This window comes from Festucalex cinctus, chromosome 14 (assembly GCF_051991245.1).
Source record: "Festucalex cinctus isolate MCC-2025b chromosome 14, RoL_Fcin_1.0, whole genome shotgun sequence".
Taxonomy (NCBI): Eukaryota; Metazoa; Chordata; class Actinopteri; order Syngnathiformes; family Syngnathidae; genus Festucalex; species Festucalex cinctus.
The window spans coordinates 9,606,364-9,623,353 of record NC_135424.1 but is presented as its reverse complement, the minus strand read 5'-3'; the positions used below and the strand labels follow the sequence as shown (position 1 = coordinate 9,623,353).

The 16,990-nt window shown below is 40.2% G+C and overlaps 1 protein-coding gene across 2 annotated transcripts; it reads right to left on the bottom strand.

The window, feature by feature from the left end:
* Positions 1–2,658: 2,658 nt before the first annotated feature.
* LOC144001747 (uncharacterized) lies at positions 2,659–15,793 on the bottom strand. Of its 2 annotated transcripts, none has more exons than XR_013278579.1 (4): positions 15,238–15,793; positions 13,068–14,144; positions 6,214–6,271; positions 2,659–4,309 (listed from the first exon to the last, which is right to left on the bottom strand). XR_013278579.1 is itself a non-coding variant. In XM_077496295.1 (4 exons), exons 1-4 carry the CDS (start codon positions 15,469–15,471, stop codon positions 4,294–4,296), a joined length of 1,374 nt encoding a protein of 457 aa, XP_077352421.1. In that variant the 5' UTR covers positions 15,472–15,793; the 3' UTR covers positions 2,660–4,293. The 2 variants fall into 2 exon arrangements, 1 of the variants encoding a protein (XP_077352421.1); XM_077496295.1 differs by having other exon boundaries at positions 2,660–4,309; positions 13,079–14,144.
* Between the last annotated feature and the right edge of the window lie 1,197 nt (positions 15,794–16,990).

Below are 16,990 nucleotides of genomic sequence, written 5' to 3'. Positions count from 1 at the left end.
AATGCAATCAACCTGGATCTGGAACAGAGACATTTTTTAACAAATATTTCTATCTGTTTTTTTTTGTTTTTTGTTTTTTAACACAAATTACAACTTTAGAGCACAGGTCTCAACCTCCAGTCCTCAAGGGCCGCAGTCCTGCATGTTTTAGAGGTTTCTCTCCTCAAATACAGCTGAATCATATAATGAGGATCATTACCAGGTTGCTGCAGAGCTTGCTGATGAATCAGGTGTGTTTGAGGAGGGAAACCTCTAAAACATGCAGGACTGCGTCCCTCGAGGACTGGAGGTTGAGACCTGTGCTTTAGAGGCATTTAATTCAAAATATGGAAATATATCATTTTACTGTAGCCATTCATTTACTGCATGATTATGAGTGGGTATCTTTGCAAAGTATACAGAATTGTTCTTGTAGTGGTACGTTCACCTGACTTCTGTGCAGGCGAGCGTGGTGTCAATATGAGTGTGTACGTGTGTTCTCTATCTATGTGCCATGTGACTGACTGGCGACCAGTCCAGGATGTCGTTTGACCTTCACCTGGAGTCAGCTGAGAGGCTCCTGCTCCCAATGAACCTGAACAGGATAAGCTGTGTGGAAAATGGATGGATCGAAGCATGGAATTGCTGCGATATACAAGGAAAGTTTTCACCATGGCTATACATCTTCATCTTGACATCTTGGTGCAGTGACAGAAAGTCTCAGCATGTGTATGCATCACTTTAGTGGGAATTCCTATTTCTGCCCCTCACCCACCCACAAACTGCATCATTTGCATTGACCCATGAAAAATAACATTGAAAACAAAACAAAAAACAGCCCAGCTGTAATGCATGCTGGGAGTGATTGTTTAACAGATTACTGTAATGTAAACTGTTTCAAATCACATCAGAGCTTATGAACTTAAAGAAATGCTTATAAAGTAAATTCTGTATAACTGTTGCAACACAAATGCAATAATGCAACACAAAGGTAGCCAAACAGTAAAACAACATATTGCATTGTCTATTGTTGTCATGCTAATGTGTCATTATGGATACTGAGTGTATGAGATGTACAAGTAAAGGTTGGTACATTCGGGCTTCGTGCTCAGCTAAGCACTGCACTGGCTTGTCTGTATTCAAATTTCTGGGATCTTTCCAGCTTATAAATATTTGTGCTATGATTTTCTCTGACGGCTCTCTAGCCAAATTCAACCTTTTGCAGCTGCATATATGAATAAAAAAAAAAATCTGCTTATTTTCATAAAGTATTTGCATATACTATAGATGTTATTGATGGCATAGCCGTGTGTATAGGCACAATGGTATTTTCATACAATTCTGAATATATACCGTACACACTCACAGTACGTGCAGTATGCAGAGCTGCCAACCTGAACAATTTATCTGAATGTTCATATTTTAAAATTCTGAAATTCTGTCAGGAACATTACAGCAAGACTGCCCCATTGTAGAATATATTATATATCAAATCGAAAATAGCGACAGCTAAGCTCATTTACATATTTATTAATGAGAATCATTTATTAATGGAAATACTGTAATGTATTAATGAGATTCATGAATTTATTAATAAGCTTCACGTGCCAGGGAATTAGAATTGACAAGGATGAAAAAGGACCCATGATACACAAACGCATGATACACAATTTAAAAAAAAAAAAAAAAAAAAAAAATGCTTTCCTAACAACTGTGTATGTATGCATGCAGTAAATCTAAGTTAATATGTTAAAGTAATAAAACATACAGGAAGCGAATGAATGCATGCAGCTCACGGACATGAACGATAGTGGTGAAAGGTGGTTTCCATGTTTTCCACTTCACAAATCTGTGATCTCCTTGCTTTACACAGCTTTACATCAGTCACCCGTGGAAGTCTGCTTGCAGTTCCCTATCAGCGCATTTTGTCTCATCAATTTCTTCCTCCACGATGTGAAGTAATGTACCTCCCGTGCGCCAGTTTTAAAGGGAATGAGAAGAGCGGCTTGAATTGAAGTGAATCAAATTGGCTGTGTTCACGCCCACAACGGCACAAAACAGCCGCACTAGACTTACCTTGGGCACATAAATATAACAGAGTGATTTATTTTTTTGTGCTTATAGCACAATTATTTTATGAATAGAATCTAATATTTTTAATACATATAACAATAGGATTAAAGCTGCTCTTATGATTTTTTTTACAATGTGATTCAGATCACAATGTTGTCACCTTGGTAGAGGATTGCTGCCATTGGGTACCTTTTGTAGTTTTGTAATGGTAGTTATGGAGATTGCATCTGTTCATGCTGAACAGTCATGTGGAGCATCACATCCTCTGGTCATAATGTTGTGGACTAAAAAAAAAAAAAAAAAGAAGAAGATACATATTCCACCCACACACCAGCTGCAGGCAGACATGAATCTCATACAGTATTTTGGAGGCTTCGTCTTGTTACTGTTCTTCCTGTAGCAATATTGTTTACTTACACTATCATTTTACATGTACTTTTCTATGATCTTTACTGTTCTGTTATAGCAACAAGAACAATTGTAATGTTTTACTTTTTTTCTAAATAAATATATGAGCAGGAAATTATTGAAAAACACAAGCCATGACAAATAAAAAAAAATGTTTTATCTAAAGTCACTTTATTAGTTTCTACGTACAATTTTGGGTATAACATATATAATAGCAATATATAGTGAGGAGTTAAAAATAATAATTTATGGTTTACATATATTTATGAAATTGCACAGATTTACAGTATTACTGTTAACTTATCACACTAATACGGTACTATTGATAGCATATCATAATTCTCTTCATTTTAATCATCAATGAAAATGGCGCACAAGGTTATACAGGATGGACAAATAATCATAATGTATTTGGTTCTTGCTCATTTCCAGAATTGTTGTCAGCCATGAAAATAAATCACCACCATAAGAAAAAACTCTTGCAGAACCTGAGCTCCCTTTCACAAATCTCACAAACAGCAAATAGTTTTTGCTACACGGTTCTTTTAAGTTTTCAGATTTGGTTCATAGCAGCTTCCTATGGACGGCATGGTGTAATAGTGATTTTGAAAAATGTTTTATTCCATCTCGCACTTCTGGTCTTGACCAATTTTGGTGCTTTTCTGTGTGGAATTTGTCCTCTTCATGTCAATGTGGATTTTGTCTGGGTGTTCTGCTTTCACACACAACTTAAATCACATCATTTTAATTTCCAGTCTCGACTACAACGTCTTGTTTTTAATCAGATAGGCGTTTCTAAACACTTATGAATAACTAATGCATGATCTGTCAATTAAAAAGATGGTTCTGGATATGCATAATTGTACGTCCACTTCATCGCTGAAAATGAAGATGAATTTATTTTGTATTGCTTTAACATTACAGCATATCATATTTCATTAAAATATAGACATTCCTCCCCAAATTATAAAGAATACTTATTTGCAAACAACTATCTTTCTGATCACATATATTCAGTATTAATAAGTTATAAGCCCCAATGAAGAGTAAAATTGAAATCAAATTTGAGACCGAGGTTGTGGTGCTTTAGCCAAAACATGAAGCAGCATATCGCATAAATATAAATGATCACAGATTTGGTGGCTTGATCATTTTGTGCTGAATTTGGGATAACATGGTGCTGGATTAATCGATGGACTTTCCAAGCTGGAGCCAATCCCAGTGCCTCTCTCGATCACATCGGTTAACCATGGTGTGAGTGACAGACACAGGTCGTGACACCCTGAACTGGTTGCTAGCCAATCGCAGGCAAAGGAAACAGTTGATGTTTTTTTTTTAATGCTTAAAATAATTTTAATTCATCTCCAACGTTAACGCTTCAACTTTGACAGCCCGAATGTATTGTATATCACATTGGACAATTAGGAATGGCGTACTTGGAATTGAGTCTGGTCAACAGAGCACAAGTTAGATATATGTCAACCACTAACCGAACAATAATATATAATAGGACTGTTTTGTATTGAGAATTGTCATTGTTTGTAGGTACTTACATTTGGCAATTCCTACGTGGGTGTGTCACAATATACAAAAAAAAAAAAGTGATTGCACTCATTTGTGGTAGTTAACAGAAGTGCACAGCAGCAGCCAGTAGGGCAACAGTTCCTTCAAACTCCACTGATTGATTAACAGCTTCACAACCATTTAACCGTTCAGTTGTGCATTGATCCACGTGTCCTTCCATCCATACATGTGCCAGTAACATTCTCTTCTCTCTCGTTTCTTTCTGGAGTATGTGTTGTCAAGCAGCATCTGATCGAGAGGCATGTGTGGTCAGGAGCCATCAAAGCTGGAAGACACAAAAAAAAAAGAGTGAAATTACTGCATGTGTATGCATGTAATGTGTGGGTTGTAAGATTTTGGTGTGTGTGTGGTCAGCAGAATGCAAGGATCCTTACTCCCGAGGGATAGATGGAGACTGATTTACTCAGCCATTAGGAGATGCTTTGTCATTAAATATTAAGCTGCTACCATCCCTCACCAGCGGTCAGTGCATTAAAACCAGAGTCACAGCAAGGTGACCTCTCATAGTGACACACACGCATACACCGGATGATGGTTGAAGTAGAGGGTAACACAAGGGTTGCACTCAGTAGAGTTTAGTGGCCTTAAACTTTTAAATGACCAAGTGTAAAATGTATTAGTATCGGAATGTTGTGGAAAACTGACTATTAATTCACTGACAAGGGAGATGGTCACAACCTGTGGTTGATGTGTGAACAGACCACAACGACTATTCTCCAAATGTCTGAAGAAAATGTCGGGTAAAAAGGAGTAAATTTACATTTCTATCGATGATGGTTTGCTTCAAAAACAATTTCACACTTGTTTTTCTCGTAAGCCTGTGTGGCACATGCTAAAGGACAGCATTAAACATTTGTTGCACCGCCCGATGTCAACCATGTATCTTAGTATGTAATATTTTGTTTACCTCATTGAGCTGCTGTATATGACAGGGTCAAAAGATTAGAAACAACACAGAATGGCATATCAAATAATATAAATATTGTTTACTTAATACCACCATTGTTAATCACAACTAAGTAATCTTATCTTTGTAAAGTTTTCTTACGGTCCAATAATAGACAAATTAATAATATTCTTTCAGATGGGGGGGGGGGGAATTTACATGTGGTTGAACATACAGAAACTGCTATGATCTTTGAAATTAATTTAGTCAGAAATTACACTCAATGGGGTATATTCACTAAGAATGCGCTGTGACCGGTAATAGCGTGAAATATTGCACCACAACTGCACCCGCAGTCTGCACCCAGTTACCCACCTATTCACTAAGGATATTGCTCTAATCATATACCGGCGCAAACACGCCCACAAAACTGACAGCATGGGAACAAATTTGCACCTGATTTACCACACATGGCAATGGATTTGTGCCAAGAACATGGTTGTTTTAGTAACAGTTGCGAGAAAGATGACATTATCAGAAAGCGAGGTTGGACCGGGAGTAAGTGTTTAAAGCGCCATTCATAAAGTACAAATTATTGGTGCGATCGTTTTTTGAAAATATATTTTCAGAGGTTGGCGTGGGCGTACAGTATGCATCTGGCACGTAAGAATGATCGTAAAATGCCTCCCAGTCATTGCTGGGTTACGTTGTGTCCTAAACCAACATAGAAAATTTCCCCCATCCCCCAACACCCCCCCCACAACCCCTCTCTGTCTCTCTCTCTATGTCTCTCTCTCCTCGCTCTCTCCTCTCTGCGTGATAAGCCAGAAAGGGACGTGCACCGTTCCACATGCACTGCTGTCATGATCCCGGGATCGGGGTTGCATCAGGTTAATACATGCTTTCCATAAACGTTATTTGCGTCACGCAAACTCCGTGTGGCTATTTGCGCTGGCGTTAGTGAATTAGACACTGCATATCAATGAGTCTCATTTGCATTGGGGTGGGCATATTTTGCGTCAAATGTATGCAAATTACCTAATTTACATACGCACGAATAACACCGGCGCACCGTGGCGCAATCTGGTTGGCAGCGCGCTTAGTGACGGATTTCCCCATCTGCGCGTATTTAGTGAAGGCGCTTCCGGATTGCTCCAGTTTTACCAGTTAGCGCCATGCAAAGGCGACGAAAACCTTCAGTAAACAGGCCCCAATATACTCTTTGCAGTACGTTCACACGTGATAGGTACAGTTTGCCTCTGGGAACTCCTTCAAGGGCTCACCTGTCCCAAAGCTTTACACTCCTGCAGGAGTTAGTGCAGCAGCCAGCAGATATCAGAACTGCAAAAAAAAGAAAGAAAAGGAAGAGGTTTATCAGTTAATGAATCACTGCAGAAGTATTTGCATAAATGTCAATCATTAGAGTAAGGATAGAAAGAATGTCTTTTAATTGCTACGAATCCAACCTTTTCACAGATACGTGGTACACACAGAGTGAAACGTGTGGCTCCACTCGTTCATATGAAACACTTTCTTTTTCTGTCGATCCCCCTTTGATTCCTGTCACAGTTGGACAGCCACTGGCAGCAATTTTCCCTCCCAGTCTTCCTTCCCTGTCTTTTCCTTTGCTGACAGTGCCATAGATGTGTCAGTCTGTGTCAATCTGTTATGGCTGTAAACATCTTATTTTGTAACTAACTCAGATGCATTTCATTCAAAAACGTCTCAGCTGTAAGTTCAAAGGTTATTCATCTACCTACAAATCTAAGTAGCGCCTTGCTTTCTCACTGCCAGCCACTTAGTAATATGTTGTTTATGTATTTAGAAATCCAAGACCTCCGCTCCACAAATTGCAAAACTTCACATGGACGTCGTAGGGATGAGACTTCAAAAGGTTTTTCATTGCTAATTTCAGAACGTGACGGAAAACTGAGCTATTCTTAGACCGTCTGTTCGTCTCAACGCAGTTGTGAACTCGACCATGTGACAAGCATCATGGGCATCACAAGCCACCTATGTGCATTTCATCTGCTCAGTGTTCCTGTCACAAAGCAGACACCTTGCCGTGTTGTGTGAGAGAGACGGAAATTACAGGACTCATACTATGAAATGACACATAGAGAAACCGTGTAGCTCCAAACTTCCCTCCTCATAAACTCAACGTGCCCTCATTCACACAGTGACCTGCTTGTACCTCTTGCAGCATCCCAGTGGCCCATGCTATCAGAGAGCGAGAGTCTGCACACACACATGCACACACACAGACTGAAAAAACAAGCCTCTGGGCTGATTCACAGCTGTGTCCTCTGGTTCACTTCACTCACAGTGCATGTCAGTGAGAATGATGGACAAGGGTGGATGGATGAACGAAGAGCATGTGTGTAAGTGTGCAGTTTGTGCGCCTATTTTTGAGCATTCTGCACTTTTATTTTCTCGACGAGGAAAGAACAGACGGAGAATTATGAATTAGAGAGGGCTGTTTTCCATCAAAGAGTAGGCCTACACCCACACACAAATATCACCTCAACCCCACCTGGTTTTGAAGCAGTAACACCAAAGAGACAGAACAGTGGCTGTATTAAATGCTATACAATATCCTCCATACTGCACACACAAAACCGCACACCATTTTCATTATTATACATTATATATATAAAGGGGCTTTAAGCATTCACCTGGGCACTTGAGTTTCTGTGTACACATCCCCAAAATAAGATATAAAAGTGTGCATTCTGTCAGGCCATAATGGTCACGGTGCATTAACATATTCATTTTGCAAGGTGTCCCTTTGTTGAAATATAAGGACAAAAAGGGGGCATCAAAGCTGACTGGAGATAAATGAGCAGGGAAGCAGCTGTTGGCCTAGTTAGCACAGCGGTACTTAACACAGGACATCTGATTACACACACAAATGCACATGCACGCACACACACAAAATTATATTATAAATACAATCCCACAATAAACCTCACAGACAAAGCTCAATATAACAAGTCGGCACAAACTGCCAGTTCAATTCTTTGGTGGGACATGGGAAAAATAATAATAGACTGGAAATTGATGTTCATCCTGCCTTTATTTGTGTACTCCTGATCTCACTGTAATCTACCATCTTGTTATCCAGCAAGCCCCCAGGTCAATGATGGATGACTCTTATGCTAAATATTCACAAGCTCCACCAACTAATCGGCCCATTTTGTAACAAAAAAAAAAAAAGAGGCCTCACTTGCAAGTCACATGAACTCTTGATTTCTTTCAATCCAAAAAGAGAAACAAGTTGCATGTGGCCTAATTGTAATGCTGCATTTTGATTATGGTTGGCCTAATTAAGGCTGGTGTCAAGGGTGGTTACTGCTGGCAAACATGTTCCACCCAAAGGAGATGACAAGCAAATGAGGAACAATGTAAAACAAAACGGGAAATTTCCAGAAGGGAATTAAATCTTAATGTCTTAAAGACCCGTTGGGAGATGACAAATTTCTATGCCTTATTTCTCCCAGATTCCAAATTCATGCATGTTAAGTCCATCCATCCATTTTCTTGAGCGGTTATTTTCTCACAAGGGTCGTCACGATACCAATATTTTGACTTCAATACTACACCTGCATAAAATACCTCAATACCAGTACTGAAACCGTACCTCAGCAAAAATCTAAAACACCAGCAAAAGCAGCAAAATTAAAACTGACAAAAGAACTTCAAATTATTTTTATTTTTTCTTAATTCAAAAGCTTAGGATGTATATATATTAATGTATGAACATACTGTATATATTTATGTAAGAGCTTTCACATTGCGTGCCATATTCTTGAAGTACTGTATTTGACTGCGTTTGACGTCATCCGCTGTAGATATCGGCAATACAGTGGTACGCCGATGCCTCAACATATCGTTGCTTGTGTGCGCGCGCGTTTCTGCTCTTCTCCATCCCAATCAGTCAAATGCGTAATCAAATACTACAAAATGGGAACAAAATAATTCACACGTGACTTATTTTTTAAGGGAAGTGTCAAAAATGTGTCACATCCTGTCGCTCTGTCAGTCGTCTGAGCTTTTTCTATGCATACCTGAGATTTCCTACTGTGCGCCTGTTCATTGAACTTGCCTCAAGTCCACTGCAGACTTGTTTTCTTCTACTTCTCCGTGATTAATATTTTTCTCTTACAAAATGTTTCTAAAACTGAAAATCGAAAACCACACACGTGTGTTCCTCATGTGTTTATTGGAAACGTGTCGCGCAGGTATATGTCACACGCACTCAATACATCACAAAGATGATGTAGACTGGGCAAAAATGTGCAATATGGCAGCATACAGTGTATGTTATTATTTTGATATTTAATCATTTAAACATTTTTTCAGGGAATCAGATGACATTGATAGTTTGACTTTTAAAGTTCATACACACTAGCTCATGGAATAAAGTCGTATGTTCCTTTAAATCACATATTTTTATCTTCTTAGTGTCCAAACATCTATCAAGACTTGTTTTGGAGGTGCTGCTGAACCCATTTGCAAGCTGACTGCTGCTGCCATCGCCGCTGCTGCTGACTGCACTGGGCTAAAACTAAGCCTGCCTGCTACTGCAAAATTTGAGACCTGAACGCACTCCAGCAATTTCACTGACAACATTTTGTCAATTTCTGCACCTCTCGTCTTTCTCGCTGGCCTTGACTCTGCATGTATCATCTCTGAAAAATGAAGATGCTGCCATTCCTGTTTCTCTGCCTGCCAGTTCTGCTGTTTGGTCGATCATTCCCGAGACTCCTTGACAATATTTGTTGGGTGGAGTTTCTACCAATGGTATTTTGACAGCACTGTAGCTAAAGGATGCCGCGGAATTATTGTTTATTACTTTCTTCCATTGTCTCACAAGTGACCTGTAGTGTATTTGTTTTTATTTAATGTTAGTTTGTCTCTGTCTTAGTTATTACGTGGTTGTAGTTTGCAAATGTTTATCTCCATTATTATCATGTTACTTTGTGTTTCTAGACGTGTATGTGAGATCCCGTTTGTGATTTGTGTTCTATGCGTCATCCTTTTCCTTTTTATCCACCATTTTAGTTTTGATATTCACAATGAATTTGCTCCATGTGCCCAACTTTTGTCATCGTAGTTGTGAGCAAATTTTAGAAAATCTGACTGGCTTTTTGTATGCTGGTCCTGTAGAATGACCTCATAATTATGTAAATCATCCATTGTTTCAAAACTGCTAACAAAGCTAAACTTGTGATGGTCACGTCTGCTCGTGTATGTGCCTTCTGCATAAGCTGCTGTTGGGAATTAGATTACTGTATGGAGGAAAAAGTGTAATGAGTCTGAGCTCACAGTTTTGGGATTAAAACATGAAACTGATCACATGACACAAGGAAGCAGATTGCATTCTCGTAAGAATGTTATAATGCCCTCTGAGTCATTATCTAATGCTGCAAGGACAGTTTGATCCTCATAGTACATAAGAAAAATATTCAGGTGATCTCAATTTTTGGTTGATCTGCATACCACTGACACTTTTGCTATTCAAAGCCTGTATCTAACAAATAAATAAATCAAATGAAATGTATCATTCTTGACACTGTTTTATTAATTCGCTGGACTCACATGAGGTCAGTTCAGTGAGCATCTAAGGATTAAGTCAATGGGCTCAATTTTCATGCCCAGTGCAAGACTCGCGCGAGGTGCGGTCTAAATTTGCTAAGAGGCAGGCTAGACTGGGTTTTGGTATTTTTGCAGATGCACACAGCTTGCCGTAATTAAAAACAGGCATTGTGGTTGTGCTCCTCTCATTCCCTTTTAAATCAGCTCGCGACAGTCAAAACACACGAAAGTGAACAGAACAAAAGAATCTTACTTAAAAACCTGTCTAATGCTAAAAATAACGCCGCACACATTCCCCTCACACATGCCACACACCTTACACGTACTTCTGCATATTAGCTATGATGAATATGTGAATGTAAAAGGAAACACCTATCATCTTAAAGAAATCAAGATTGTGTGGTTCAGTTGTGGGTGGACCCAAATGCGGGTAAACATGGCAGTGAGACATACAGGAAGGGTAACATGAGGAGCTATGTCCGTATATCCCCCAAAAAAACTGGCTGTTGAGAATGTCAAATTCTCATAGGAGATTAGAATTAAATGAGAGGGGCATTTCATGGAGCGCTACCAGATAAAGATAGATGGAATTGATTAAGTAGTGTGGCCACCAGACCAAAGTGGATCACAAGCTGTGTGAAGTTGGTGCTGGACTCAAAGTCACCTTAAAGAGGAGAGAAGAAGCTGTGATCTGACAAGCAGAACAGTCTGACAGAAAAGTAAATGAAAAAACGGTTGACATGGACCTCGGGCCCATGCCACGGTGAACGAACCCTGTGAATGTATTAGACCAAATAAATTTCCAATTTACTTTTATTTATAGAGAGCCAAACCACAGCACAGAAGTTGTCTCAATGCACTTTAGACATGAAGCGGGTCTAGAACTACATAGCTCACTTATTAAGAGATGAACGGAACTTAACTCAACATCACATAAGCAAACACGAGTCAACGGAGGCAAGGAAGAACTGACGAGAGACTGAGTGATAGAAAATTTAACATTCAGTATGCCCTAAATTGAACTCAATGCTAATTCCCCAAAACATTTATATGATTTTGTGATATTTTATATACCAGTAGAAACTGTTCTACCAAAATTATATTCCAAGTGCAGGGTGTGAGGCACGTGCACAGATACACCAATTGGGGTGCTCCAGCAGCTCTCCGCTTGACCTGGATGAGAAAAGTGCCTATTCTGCTGAGGCCAGAGTATTGTATTAAGGCAACAGCCACTGACAACATTGCCTTTTCATGCAAAGAGCACCCATGCTAGAATAACACATCGACTACGCGTTTTGTACTAAGAAATTTGTGACATTAAAGCCTTATCTAGCTGTTTACTAAACAGAAGGTGCTAAGTTACAAATGACACAATTCACTATGTTGCTGTGACCAGACTGGAAAAAAAATGTTTATGTTGCAGTGCATATACAAACAACATTACAGTAAATAACATATATGCACAACCGGGGGTGCAAAGTGGCTTCCAATTGCCCGCATCACATGCACATCATCCCCATACTTGTATAATCACACTTTGTGCATGTCAATCTAATGCATGTACGGACTCCACCAACTCAGTTTCCGTAATGTCGAGGACTGTGTGTGCAAATGGGACTGAGGGGAGCCACTTCTATTGGTCGGAGTCAGCTGTGTTCCATCCCACAATATTCTGCGCTTGTCAAGCAAAACACCAAGAGAAATAAAACTCCACATGTGTACAGTTATACTTCTATTTGCACTATTTTTGTGCCAGGCACAAAAATAGGGCCCTATGAGTCTACCTTGCAAAAGCAGCTTGAACATATGTGGCTTAAGCCCAAATCAGACTGGCTGCAGAAGGGAAGCGGTCCGTTTTCCGTATGGCGACCAAATTTATTTGGTCTGGACAGACACAGATTTAACTGTTTGGCACAAATGCCCAACATCATTAAATTAAAAAAAAAAAAGAATCTGGTGTCCTGTATTTCTTGATCCTTGGGAAGCGTTTTAATTGTGCAAAGAATGCAGAAATCTCCTTAAACAGATTGAACGCAACAGTAAATCAAAATGTTATTATCGCTGCATGAAAGCTTCACTCAATCAAAATGTTAGCCTATTAATTAGCGCTGGCAATCTTCTGCTCTGATTTGTTTCTGTGTGCACAACCAAATAACCCATTTTCCCCTCTTCATCAGCATTTATCCACACAGGCAGAAACAACAGGACAAACATCCCATTACAAGTTTAAAAAAAAAATACAGCCATCTAACAAGACTTGCATTGCCATTTTTTAAATCCATTGCACTGTATGCCTCTAAATAATAAGGTCTATGATTAAAGTTAAGAGATTTTTGTTCTTTTGCTTTTGAAAGACTCATACCGTACCTCGATGTTTTGGCATCAATAATTGCTCGGTAACATTTTTTCTTAGTTCTTCTTAGCTCTAAGTCTGTTTAATCAAGGTTCCACTGTATGCTGACACAGCATTAAGTAGCCTAACATCTATTAAAACATGGCTGAAGAACACAACATGAATTTAAAGACAAAGTAATATTACCCTGTGCCTACCGTTGTACAGACTCTGGTGTTGGGGGGACATCGCCTCTCCAGCAGCCCTCCTGTGAACTGCGTCCTGGCTCGGGGAGCCTCCGCCATTCCCTCCCTTGCTGTATTCCAGCCCAGGGCTGATTTTATAGTGATGGTGGTGTCGTATAGACTCCGGACTCCCCACAATCACTCGCCCTTTTCTTAGATGCTCAGGTGTTCCCGGCACTGATTTATTTGCCTCTGGACTCCCACAGCTTGCCCCCGTGGTGTTATCTGCACGCTGTCTCTGACTCAATTCGGGACTGGACTTGGCCATGTCCTTCCCACACCCTGGAGATACTTGCCCTAAAATTAATAACTGCTTCTGGGCCAGTAGGTCAGAGCTGCAGGCCTTGCGGTGGGAGTTGCATGGTTGCCTTTTGGGAGACTTGTGTTTTTCCGGGCAGTGTCCTTCAAAGTCTTGAGGGTCCAGGTTGGTGAGGGAACCCCCTCGTGGGCGGCATGGCAGGGGAAAGGTGTGGTATTCTGGAGTAGAGCTATGCCTCCTGCCTGTGGAATCACACATGTTCCCCAGTCTGTCTGGGGGTTCCAGGGAAGCACATCTTGATCCAGGGCTAGCACTGGAACCCAAAGGTGAGGGTTTGTGCTGGGCGTTATCAGGGCTGTCAGTGCTTCCTGTACTGGAGGTGCTGCTTCCGTCGCCAACATCACGCAGCAGGCCAGGTGCAGGTAGCCCACCCCCCAGCTGTGACAGGCTACTCTGACTGCCAATGGAAGTCCTGCAGCCAGGCCCCTCATGCCCACCACCACTACCTCCTAAAGCAACAGCCGCAGCCCTCTCCTCCTCCAGCATGAGGCACACTTCCTTGAGCTCCAAATTATCTCGCATAACATCAGTCTGCCGCTGCTCTAACTCCTTCAGCTTCTGCAGGTAGATCGCCACCTCCTTTCTCATCAGACCACTGCTGTAGCGGCCCAGGCGCTGCCACTCTCGTGTCACCCGTTTCCCTTTCTGGCGGTCATCATCCAGAAAGCAGCACAAGTCCCGAAGCTCCTGGTTATCTTCCTGCAATTTCTGGTTCACATCCTGGAATTGAGACACAGACACAGAGAGGGAAGCTCACACATATGATCACAACCAGTGAGGGATGACATGCTTTGTTAGGATAATAATTGTTTGTTTTTTGTTGGTTTTTTTGTATTTAATATGAAGCTTATTTGGTCTTACAAAGGAGCTGTCGGCAAGTGGCAATGCAGTCTGTGATTAAAACGCCCCAGGTTCAAAACCTGCTAGATCATGGAAAGCTGACCACTGTGCTCGTGTGTAACTAATACTGTGTATGCTGTGTTCACCATTGTGATGCTCTCAGGGCTGGGGTGAGATGAACCAGTGGCTCTGAACTGTTTGACACATCTGGCCCATATATATATATATATATATATATATATATATATATATATATATATATATATATATATATATATATATATATATATATATATATATATATATATATATATATATTAGGGGTGTGAATTGCCTAGTACCTGACGATTCGATTCGTATCACGATTCATAGGTCATGATTCAATTCGATACCGATTAATCCCGATACGAATTTATAAGTCGATTGTTGCGATTTTTTTTTTAATTAAACTTTAGAAAATACTCATCAATAAACTTGTAAAGTGTAAGATTTGTATGAAAATGTATTATTTATCTGAAACTTCAGTCTTATACAGGTCGTAATCTGTTTCATGTTTGAACAGCATAGAAATAAAATATTATGGTTTAATGTTCCATTAATGTAACATTATTTCATGTTTAAGGTGTGAACCCTAAGACGTTTTGGTGAATATTTTTCTATCACACCCATTAACACCCATAATATATATATACAAAAGTATTTTGATGTGATAGAACACATTTTTCCTATAGTTGTTTACTATAGTTATTGTTGTTGTTTTTGTTTTTAAATTGAGAACTTGAATGAATGGGGAGACTTTTTTTTTTTTTCCCCCTGACAAATGCCATGTTCCTACAAAGTGTTGCCTCCGTCTCTCCACAACCCACTGTCACTATTTTACTTGCAATAAAAAATATACTTGGGCCATGTACCCAATCTTTCAAAGCCAATTCTAACAATTGTTTAGTGCTCACTCACGCCTATTCCAGCTCACCTTCAAACTCCGGATCTCATTAAGGTGTTGCTGGAGCCTTCTGTTCACTTCCCGCATCAGGTTCCCGTGCTCGACGATGACGCCCCTCTTCTCTGCCTCGGTCCTCCGCAACCGTCTCACCAGCTCGTCTTTGCCCCACAGGAGCAGCTCCTCGTCGGGTACCTTGGCGATGTCATCCGCGTGACTGTCTGCCCTTTTGGACGGCTGCTGCTTCTGCGCCGTGCCTTTCTCCATCTTTTCCAACTCCAACAAGGGCCAAAAAGTATTGTCCAAAGGGTTCACAAGACTATACTACGCTTACCCAACCTGGATCAGGCTCCCCAGCCTGCACTTCTTTATTTATCGGAATAGCTGTCATTTAGGATGTTGCAGCTCCGTCAACCGCACAGTGCTCTCCTGATACTATGATATCGTTGTATATCATCATAGCTCTGTCTGACACCTTGAATGGTTTGGCGGCAGGTGCAAGTCTCTGTCCATTAAAGCCGCCATACGCGCCCACCAAGCGCCGCTAGGTGCCTAACACCGTTGCGCAGCGAAGAGGAGCATCCGAGGGGGAGGCTGCAGGTGCAAAGAGAGTTAGGAATAACCGGCGTGTACACGTTGTGGAGTCTCCGCATGCGCTCCCGTTACTGCCTCTCCTTGTTCGCCATCTGGTGGTCATTGTAGAACAGTACAACCAATGTCAATTGCTCCTCACACCACTTATGTATCAGATTTGTGACACGATTAGAATCAGCCGTGCTTTGTTTCTTGTTCTTAATCAGAAGAAGAAGTCGTAAAACAATTTGTAAAATATGGACCCACATCATCCATTCAAATATAATGAAAAACGTGCCATTTATTAAACGTTTCTGAAACGCGTGAAGAGCTTTTTTTAAGGGGCTCGTTTGTGTAATCTAAAATTGAAACAAAAAAAAAAAAAAAGAAGAAGTACAGTCTTCCCTCGCTATAACGCGGTTCACTTTTCGCGGTCTCGTTGTATCGCGGATTTTTTTTAAGTGCAATTTTGCATATTTTTTTACAGTAATATACCCATTTTATAAAATTTATGAAGGTTTGAACATTATCAATGTTTGAACAAGAGAGAAATGTGAGAACATGTAAATGCCTCAATGAGAAAAGTGTCTAAATTGTGTGGTAGGGGATTTTAGAGCCTTAAAACATTTATAAGAATTGTAAAACATAAAGCTAACTACTTCGCGGATTTCATTTATTGCGGGTATTTTTTGGAACCTAACCCCAGCGGAAAACGAGGGAACACTGTAGTTGAGATAACTTAAAATATCAAGGCAACATGATGCAAGAGATTTTTGAGTATTCTCAACTTTTGCCTACTGTTGTTGACTGGTTTAATTTTAAAACTTGCATGAACTCAACAATTACTAGTTACCGTTTTTACAGTGCATATATTGCACTTGTGTCAAACTGTTATAATGTCCAAGAACGGTCCAAGAACCTCCAATTCAAACATTTGTTCTTGTTACAAAAGATCAGCTCTGAGCTGTGATAAAGCTGCACCGACCGGTTCACTTTTTTTTCTACAGCCTTTGTTGCATGAATACCGAGAATTCCAGGAGTATTTCAACATCTTGACCTCGTGTGTGTGTTTGTTTATTGAAATGTTGTTGAAGCCCAGGAACATTCTGTTTTGCACTGACACTTGTTTTAAATAATGTAACTATTTTTATATAGTGTAATTTCAATGTTCACTATACAGCATTATAGTCTGTAGTTCAAAACATTGCTGTAT